Source organism: Peromyscus californicus, unplaced genomic scaffold (assembly GCF_007827085.1).
Source record: "Peromyscus californicus insignis strain IS unplaced genomic scaffold, ASM782708v3 Scaffold_4__1_contigs__length_199733344, whole genome shotgun sequence".
NCBI lineage: Eukaryota > Metazoa > Chordata > Mammalia > Rodentia > Cricetidae > Peromyscus > Peromyscus californicus.
The window spans coordinates 48,936,716-48,947,423 of record NW_026294562.1 but is presented as its reverse complement, the minus strand read 5'-3'; the positions used below and the strand labels follow the sequence as shown (position 1 = coordinate 48,947,423).

Genomic DNA, 10,708 nt, shown 5'->3' with positions numbered 1-10,708 from the left:
TTTAAATTTTAATTGGTGTTGTTACACACACAGACAAACACACACACAGACACACTACTGAACTTATTGCTATTCTATTTACATACCTCTAATACACACACAATTAAAAACAAAAATTTTAAAGTTTAGATTATTTTTGAATTTTTGCTCACTAGGTCTAGTCAACACAATGTCATCAGGGCACATAGATATCAAGTAAAAGACATCAAGTTTCTGAGGACGCTACTAAACTAAAAGCCCTGAGATGAGGAGCCCTAAAGTAGACACTGAATGAGTATTGCTGACTTTGCTGTCTAAAAGCATTTTGTTTTGTGGTCTTCATTAACATAGTGAAAAATATTTTAATTAATTAATTTTGTTAATTAAAAATTTTAATTCAGTATATTTGTTCATATTTTTTATCTCCCAGTTCCTCCCAGATCCTCCTCACCTCCCTCCCCACCCAACTTTCCATTCTTTCTTCCTCTCCTCCCTCAAAAACAAAGCAAATTAAAAAATACTTAAACCCACAAAAACTAAAATCAAAATAAATAAGCAAAAGAAAAGTAAAACAAAATATTCAAACAAAACAAAATAAAATAAAAAGTAAGAAAAAAAAAACAAAACAAAAACCCATAAACCAAAAAAACAAAACACCTCCACTGAGTTCATTTTGTGTTGTTCAACTACTCCTGGGCATGGAACCTGCCTTGGAGTTGGTTGATGCATCTAGTAAGACAGCACTGTGGAAAACCGATTTTCCTTTTGCAAGCAGATTTCAATTGCAGATGGCTTCGTGGTTAGGGCATGAACCCTCTGTCTACTTCCCCTTCTCAGTGTAGGGGCCCTGTCTGGCTTGACTCTGTGCAGAATATCACTGGGAATTATTTCATTGCTATACCCCTTTAGCAAAATAATAGTATTAATGTTTTCCCTAAGCTCATGACTCTTATGGTCTTAGATTCCTGTCCACCTTAGAAGTATTATTTATTTATTTATTTGTTTGTTTGTTTGTTTTCTCTCATATAATACATCCCAATCACAGTCTTTCCTGCCTCCACTTCTCCCAGTACCTCTGACCTTCACTTTCTCCCAGATCTATTGCACCTCCATTGCCATTTAGAAAAGAACAGGCCTTCCATGGACATCAACCAAACAAAGCATAACAAGATGCCATCAGACTAGGCACAAATTCTCAAGGCTGGATGAGGCAGCCTAGTAGGAGGAAAAGAGTCCCAAGAACAGGCAAAAGAGTCAGAGATACCCCTATTCCCACTGCTTGGTATCAGACTAAACTGTTTCAAATCACGGAGGTTGTTTCATTGCTCAAATCATGAAATCACACTCAGACAGTAGCTGTCATTTGGGTAAAGTTCTGAAGTGGGCAATTTAGGTAGTATATAGGGATTGACTCTACTGCTTATAGAAAGTATAATTCTACAAAAGAGAAAAATATCTCACTAGAATAGAGGTGATTGATATCTCTGTCTTCATAAAGAAGGTTCAATGTATATCCATTCTAATTTTCAGGGTCCTACTTCTCCACAATCAATGCTGTAACTTCTGTAGTAGGAACACACTGGGCATTCCAATTGCAGTTTTAGGCAGCCACTCATGTCACTGGCCAATTCAGCAAAACTGACAACATTACTACTGAGGATCTCTCTCAGAAGAAACTTAGAAGCTTTGAGGTCATTGATCCATGGCTCATGCTTGTAACTGAAACCTCTAAGATCATCCTTCCTCTTTCACCTTTGTCAGCAACAGTAGGAGATAACCTGCAAATTTTATTATATAAAAGTGTTTGAGAATCACATACAAATAGCACTTACTTCTTGGTGGACTTTAATCTTTACGAAGAAATAAATTATTTCCCCATTTGGATGCTTTTGGTCATGTTCCTTATTAGAGTTTGATAGAAATAAAATTAGATAGAATAGACATTGGTCCCAGATTTATGGGGTATTGTTGTGGCAGCAATGTGGCATCACCACTGCATTTTGGAGTGGATTGCAGAGGACTTGGAAACTTTTGGCAGGAAAAGCTGTTGAGTGCTTGTGGCTTGAAGACTGGTTTATCATAGTTTGGAGGATAAGAGCTTGAGAGAAGACCATACCAGGCTGGAACTCAGGTGGATGATTTTCACTATCATTCCTGTCTTCCATTACAATATCTCGAATCTGTTAATCTGCCCCAATAGGAACCTGTATACAGAACATCCCCCACTACCTGCATTTACTGGGCAATTAGCCTTTTGGTCCAGACTCAGATAAGCTTTTTCTCTCAGGCCCTCTCAGTCTTCCCATTTACATTTTTTTGTGTTAACTGAAGATCATCAAACTGCTTTTCATCAGGGACCCCTAGTGGACATATTGGACTAGGACTCAGGTAGGAAATTGCCACTAGCCTTCCTGTCCTACATTAAGTTCTTAAGAGCATCTCCTGCCACCACAACATGCTGGTAGCCAATGACCATATCAGAGATGCAACAGATGGCAATTGAAGTTCAGATGTCAGTTCACCAGAAGAATATCTCTCTGATGGATGTCTTGTTGAATCAAGGCTCATGAGAATACAGACTCCAGAATGTCTTTTGCTTCTGCTGTACCATTGGTTTGAGCTGATCTCCAAAATATGCAAAGAATTCAAGAACTTAGACATCAAAATACTGAACAATCCAATTAATGGGCTACAGAGCTAAACAGAGAATTCTCAACAGAAAAATCTCAAATGGCCAAAAGACATTTAAGGAATATCAGGGAAATGCAAATCAAAACGACTTTAAGATACCATCTTACACCTGTCAGAATGGCTAAGATCAAAAACACTGAAGACAGCTTATGTTGGAGAGGATGTGGAGCAAGGGGAACACTACTGCACTGTTGATGGGAGTACAAACTTGTGCAGCCACTTTGGAAATCAGTATGATGGCTTCAGAAAGTTGGGAATCAATCTACTTCAAGACCCAAATGATACCACTCTTGGGCATATACCCAAGGAATGCGCAATCATACCACAAAGACACATGCTCAACTACATTCATAGCAGCATTATTCATAACAACCAGAACCTGGAAACAACCTAGATGCCCCATCAACTGAAGAATGGATTAAGAAAATGTGGTACATATACACAATGGAGTACTACTCAGCCATAAAAACAATGACATCCTGAAATTTGCATACAAATGGATGGAACTAGAAAATATCATCCCAAGTAAGGTAACCCAGACTCAGAAGGACAGCCATGATGTCATAAGGCACTTATGACACTCATAAGGGGATATTAGATGTAAAGCAAAGGATAACCAGACTGCAACCCATAGCTCCAGAGAAGCTAGATAAGAATGAGGACCACAAGAGAGACACATGGATTGGCCTGGGAAGGGAAAATAGATGAGATCTCCATGAGTAAACTGGAGATGATAGGGAGCAATAGAGGGGAAGGGATGGGGGATGAGAACATAAGGGAATGCGATGGTCGAGCTGGAACAGGAATGGAGTGAGGGGATAGCAATGAAAGAGATACCATGATAGAGGGAGATATTATGGGGATAGGGAGAAACTGGGTGCTAGGGAAGTTCCCCATAATCCACAAGGATGACCGCAGCTTAGACTACTAGCAATAGTGGAGAGGTGCCTGAATTAGCTTACCCCAGTAATCAGATTGGTGAATACCCTGACTGTCATCATAGAGTCTTCATCTGCTAACTGATGGAAGCAGATGCAGAGATCCACAGCCAAGCACTAGGCCAAACTCCAGGAGTCCAGTCAAAGAAAGAAAAGAGGAATTCTATGAGCAAGGGGTATCTATGTTTAGCCACGTGGCTTGGTGCCTTCCTCAGTTCTGCCTTGTCATCTTGCTTCTCTGTATCTGGCTGGTGACTCCTCACTCAACCTTCCTTTTCCCAGAATTCCTCTTGTCCACTTAGCCTGCCTATACTTCCTGCCTGGCTTCTGGCCAATCAGTTTTTTTTTAATCAACCAATCAGAGCAACACATATTCACAGCATACCAAACGATATCACCCATCAAAAGAACAGTATTTCCAATACAAACAAAACCAGATATCAATATCAAGAAACACTTCAGACATCATAACTCCATATTGCTAGACCATAGCAAATAAAAAACTGAAGGCAAAAGAGAATAACAACAAAAACTAAAGGAAATAAAACAAAAAATAAAACATGAATACAAGAATAAGACAATATCTCTGCCAAAAAACTCAGTAACAATATTGTTGTAGACCGTGAGAAATGCAATTGTAGCTGAAACACAAGACAAGAACTTTGAAATATCAATAATGAAAGTGATCAATGACTTTATAAAGGATATAAACAAATCTCTTAATGAAGACCATGATAACACAAAGAAATAGTTGAATGAAATAACAAAAACGGTTCATAACATAAAAGAAGAAATAGAATCACTAAAAAAAACCCAACTTGGATCTCTAAGGTGGATCTCTGGGAGTCCAATTAACGAGAATGAGGAGGGTTTATATGAGCGAGAATTGTTGAGACCAAGGTTGGATAAAGCACAGGGACAAATAGCCAAATGAATGGAAACACATGAACTATGAACCAATGGCTGAGGGGTCCACACTGGATCAGGCCCTCCGAATGGGTGAGACAGTTGATTGACTTGATCTGTTTGGGAGGCATCCAGGCAGTGGGACCAGATCTTGTGCTCATTGCATGAGTTGGCTGTTTGAAACCTGGGGCCTATGCAGGATTGTTTGGCTCGGCCTGGGAGGAGGGGACTAGACCTACCTGGACTGAGTCTACCAGGTTGACCTCAGTCTGTGGGGAAGGCTTTGCCCTGGAGGAGATGGGAATGAGGGGGGGGCGTTGGGGGGAAGGTGAGGGGGACGGGAGGGGGGAGAACAAGGGAATCCGTGACCGATATGTAGAACTGAATTGTATTGCAAAATAAATTAAAATAAATTAAAAAAAAATCAAACTATAACAGTAAAAAAAAAAAACAAAAAACCCAACTTAAGAAAAACAAGAAATGAAATGTTTAGCATATCAAATAGAAAACTCAGAGGTATGCCTCACCAACAGATTACAAGAGATGGAAGAGCAAATCTCAGGTGTTGAAGACAATAGAGAATAAAGGCACAGCTCACACAAAGAAAATGTTAAATCAAAGGGAATCTAGGCCCCAAACATCCAGTAAATCTGCTATACCTTGAAAAGACCAAATTTATGAATTACAGGGATACAGGAAGGAGAATAAATCCAGTTAAAAGGCACAGAAAAATATTTTTAACAAAATTATAACAGAGAATTTCCCAACCTAAAGAACAAGGTGCTTATCAAGGTACAAGAAGCATAGAGAAAACTAAATAGACAGAACCAGAAAAGAAATTCCCCATAACACATAATTAATAATAATAATAATAATGATATAGTAATAATAATAAAACATACATAACAAAGAAGGGATATTAAACACTGCAAAAGAAAAGGATCAAATGTATTATAAATTCAGAAGAATAAGAATGATTTTGGACTTCTCAATGAAGATCCTGAAAGATAGAAGGGCCTGCATGGATGTTCTACAAACTCTGAGAGACCAAAGATGCCAGCCCAGACTTCTATATCTAGCAAAACTCTCAATTACAATCAATAGAGAAAGAAAAACATTCTATAATAAAAGCAAATTTAAACAAATTATACTGATCAGCTTTACAGAAGGTACTAGAAGAAAAACTTCAGTCTGAAAAGTTTAACAACATATAAGAAGACACAAGGAATAAATAATCCCAGAACAATACATAAAAGAGGGGGGAGGACTCATACCATAACAACAAAATGACCAGAATTAATAAGCAATGGTCATTGATAACTCTCAATATTACAGACTAACAGATTGGATTAAAAAACACTATCCATCTTTCTTTTGCATCCAAGAAAGACACCTTACCATTAAGGATAGTTGTGTTTCAACCAAGCTGTAGTCTGAAAACTGCAATTTCAAAGTGGCAATGATGCTCCTTGGAGAATAAAAAATTTAAACTTTTACATCTTGGGATAAATTTTTTACTCGATACAATTAATTGCTGATTTTATTTGATCCAGCCTCTCCAGCACTAGTAATAATTTGAAGAAAATTAAATCACTATGCAAAATATACATCTCACTAAAAGTTCACTGTAGCTTCATACACCATTGCTAGGAAAAGAAAATATCCAGGTCATCCATCCTCTGCTGAAATCATAAAGGAAATGTGGAGTATGAACATCATGGAACACTGTTCATGCTTAAGCAAGTAAACTGCCATTTTCAGCAACATGGATGGAATTAGAGGTCATTAGGTTAGGTGCAAACTGACAAACAGTTGCTGATTGATCTCACTCATTTGTGGCACCTTTAAATTGGATCTCACAGTGGTTATAAGAGGTTAGACAATAGGGTAAAGAGGCATCAGCAAAGACTGGATAGTGGCTATTAATTGTGATCAGAGGTTTTGATGGGCTATTACACAGCAGGATGACTGCAGATAACACTGAGGGACCATGTATTTCAGAGAAGAAAAACACTCTAATTTTCATCATGAAGATCCAATGAATCTTTTGAGAGAGATGTATTTAACCTTATTTAAATATCAGATGATCTATATGCATGCAATAATATCTCATAGTGTAATACACTAGGATATATATTCTAATGTCTTTCCTTATTAAGCAGTAAGTACATTTTATTTTTTAAAGAGATAATTGTTATCTTGATCCCCACAGGCAAGTTAATTGCATCTTCTGTAGGATGGGTGGATGCATGGTTATGTATTCTCTGGAGGCAATCTCTAGAGATTTCTAACTTGCTGTAATTATTCCAGTTTTCCATGTACTACTCAAAGTGATTCAGTATCATGTGTTTTATAAGAAGTGCTCTGTAAACCATGCTCCATTGGACATCATTTATTTGTCTGAATGGTAATCATTGTGAGTACATATAGCCTTTTCCTGACCTGATGATTTGCTGTTAGGTTTCAACCACGGTGAGAGATGAGATCAAGGAGAAAAAAATAGGTATTTTCAATAACAACCTCTTCACATGATGTTTTGTAGCTCTCTTTTATTGTTATTTGCAGATATAATTTATGAATTGTGAGAGAAAAGTAATGTCTTTTGCAGATAAAAGGGAGGTGAGTGACTCATCCAAGAATACAGGAAGAACACAAGATACACTCAATATTTGACCTGTGCTGCTATTATTCCCATGATTCTTTCCTGCATTACAGAAGTTAGAATATTGTGACACCTTCCACAGAGAGGTTGTCTGATAGCATTTACTAAATAAAATACAGCTGAATTTTTTTTTACTTCAAAATCACTTTCTGAGTTGAATATTCTTTCTTTTTTAGCAAAGTGGTGTACCACTTACATGTTCTACAAATATTGAAGTGAGAAGTAATGTTTATGCAGTAGTTATGGGGAACCTCTCTCTACTGTGGGTTGTTTGAAGATAGAAAGAGATGACATCAAAAGACTTAGTAAAATGAGGTGAGACTGGAGCATATACGTTAAAATGTCTACAGAAGTTCTTCAAGACTCATTATACAAGTCATGGGTCTTAGAAAATATTAATAGGAATGAGTGAAATTATATTCTGGTTGATGAGGTAATAACTCTCTTGCTCACTGTATATTTACATTTCTTTGGAGGGTTTAAAAACACACACACACACACACACACACACACACACACACACACACACACACACACAGAAGCACACACATACAATCCAAACCTGGATTAATTAATCATTTAAGTCTTTCTTATACTACCTCTATAATTTTAAAACCTCATGTAGTTCTCACTTCCCTTACTGATAAAAAAGAATAATTATGCTAAATACCTCGCTCCCACAAAAATCCAATGTATAAGAGTCACAACATAGTATCTTTAAGGGCCAAGTTGATCAACTGAAATTTCCACAGGCTTACAATAAGGAAGCCACAGTAGCTATGGAGTATCTTCCACAAAGGCTGTAATTCAAGTAGGAAAACATTAAATATGGTTACTACACTAGAAATGTTCAAATTAATGTTTTAGAAGATGGAATATGTCAACACAACCGGTATGAGAACTAAATGCAGCCAATGATGTGGGACTTTTTCAACCCTCAGTCTCTATGATATTAGATTGTGATATGAAAGTAAGAAAGGAAAAATTGAGTACTAAAAGTGATTGACTCTTTTGCCCAGATAAAAATGAAAATTTCATGAAAGAAATTTTTAAAAATAAATTACTCAGATGGAATTACAGAAGTAGCAGTTGTATGTGTGGAGTAGGGAATGTTAAATACTTGAGGGTGCAGACACTCATTGACACCAGTGTATAAGGAAAATTGGGCAAAAAAATGTCAACATTTCACTAATGGCAAATGAAGCTCTGCTTTACCAGTACTGACCTTGATCAAAACATGGTGTCCATTGTCCCATCCCAATAAAAACATGACAGAGTATGTGACCTGTAGTGAACATTCAAAAGTTGACTTTCTTTTATATACTACCATACATTTTTCTAACAATATTAATAGAAAGTAGGTCTTATTTGTAATCTTCATTTTTCATATGGAAGTATGATATTAGGAGATAAATAGCAGACATCCTGTGAAAGAACCAGAGTTCTCTGCTACATGTAACTGGGGACATACATCACTTAGAGTTACCTCTGCTGGTTGAATCTACCCTCATAATTTCCCAGTTTTCCCATCATTTGATCATTCCTTGAGATGTGATATGATTTAGAGTTAAACTCATCATTAACCTCAGTTTGTAATTGTAGATATGCATGGATGTGCAGATAACAATAATCATGAGCTAGTGCAGAAAAAAGACACACGTCAAACAAGGGTCATAAATAAATTGTTGGCAATTCTGACATTACAAAAGGGCTCATTTCATATTTCAGAATTCTATTGGCTTAATTTTGCCTTTACTAAAAATTAAAAGTATTTTGAATAACACGTGAAACTGTTTAACAATTCAGTTAATTTGAGTTAATGTTTAAATTTAATTTAACTTAAATCTACTTTAGACCTACTTAGGAATTATTCATCCTGAATTAAAGTTTCACATGGTTACTGAGACAAGATTACAACCAAGGACCATATCAGCATGAATGAATTACTTACATTCTTACGCTTATTAATTATTAGAAATTGTAACAAGTAACATTGTTGAGAGGGTATTGCGAGAGCACAATCAAAGCAGCTACAGAAATTTTGACAGGTAAGTATCTGGAAGTATCAGCTTTTACTGTAATTAGAAGAAATGAGCTGTCAAATACATTCATCCACACTAATATTCATCAAATATTAAATATGTCTGTTTAAAAATTGATACATTGTTAAAATGATATAGATGATTCAGATTTGATCCTGTGAATTCCTGTATAAAACTGATACATTCAATTTGGGTTTCAAGTTCATACATTCTTTTGAAAAATCTTGAAGTAAAAATTAAAGCTACAATGGCAGAGTACATACTGTCTTCATACCTTCTAATTTCCATTTTGTTTCTTTATCCCATTGCCCTTTTTTCCATTGCTGCAGAGATTGTACAACACGATGGAGAACTGGACTGAGGTGACACACTTCCTCCTGCTGGGGATCACTGATGACCCAAGTCTCCAGCTTCCTCTCTTCATCACCTTTCTCCTCATCTACACCATCACCCTGGTGGGGAACCTTGGGATGATCCTATTGATTCTCATGGATCCTCGTCTCCACAGTCCCATGTACTTTTTTCTAGGTAACCTGTCTCTGGTGGACTTTTGTTACTCTTCAGCAGTCACTCCAAAAGTCATGGCTGGTTTTCTTATAGGGGACAAGGTCATTTCTTACAATGACTGTGCTGCTCAGATGTTCTTTTTTGCAGCATTTATCACTGTGGAAAACTACCTTTTGGCATCAATGGCCTATGATCGTTATGCAGCAGTGTGTAAGCCCCTACATTATGCTACCACCATGACTACAAGTGTGTGCACATGGCTGATCATTGGCTCCTATGTCATTGGTTTCCTGAATGCTTCCATTCACATTGGAGACACATTCTGGCTCTCTTTCTGTGAGTCTAATGTGGTCCATCACTTTTTCTGTGATATTCCAGCAGTTATGGTTCTCTCTTGTTCTGACAGACATGTCAGTGAGCTTATTCTTGTCTATATAGTGAGCTTCCACATATTTTTTGCCTTCATAGTTATTTGGATATCCTACACATTCATTTTTGTCACCATCCTGAAGATGCATTCAGCTGCAGGACATCACAAGGCTGTGTCCACCTGTGCCTCCCACTTCACTGCAGTCTCCATTTTCTATGGAACTAGTATTTTTATGTATGTGCAGCCTACCTCCAGCCACTCCATGGACACAGACAAAATTGCCTCTGTGTTCTACACCATGGTCATCCCCATGCTGAACCCTCTGGTCTACAGCCTGAGGAACAAAGAGGTGAAAAGTGCCTTCAAAAAGATAGTTTTGGAGGCAAAATCTTTGATTTTGATCTCTCATTTCAGAAATGCATGATACTTAGATTCATTCTTTTCTGATATTTTCTAGTTATTGAGTTACATTTAAAATCCACCTTTCATGCATGTTCCAGGAAACGTTTTTTTACAGAAATAAACAAATAGGATAATTATACTCAGAAACGCATACCTAAATTAAGGTGTCTAAAACATCAAGGGTGGCTTACATAAATCTTCAGTCAGAATG

General features: G+C 37.0%; 1 protein-coding gene across 1 annotated transcript; it reads left to right on the top strand.

Annotated features, from left to right (window-relative positions):
• Positions 1-9,562: 9,562 nt before the first annotated feature.
• On the top strand, positions 9,563-10,519 carry LOC128123762 (olfactory receptor 5B3-like). The gene has a single exon (XM_052760073.1). The coding sequence runs from the start codon at positions 9,563-9,565 to the stop codon at positions 10,517-10,519; it is 957 nt and encodes a 318-aa protein (XP_052616033.1).
• Positions 10,520-10,708: the final 189 nt, after the last annotated feature.

What these genes read in the sequence shown, in the direction of transcription:
- LOC128123762 (XM_052760073.1), top strand. Translation starts at nt 9,563, where the DNA reads ATGGAGAACTGGACTGAGGTGACACACTTCCTCCTGCTGGGGATCACT.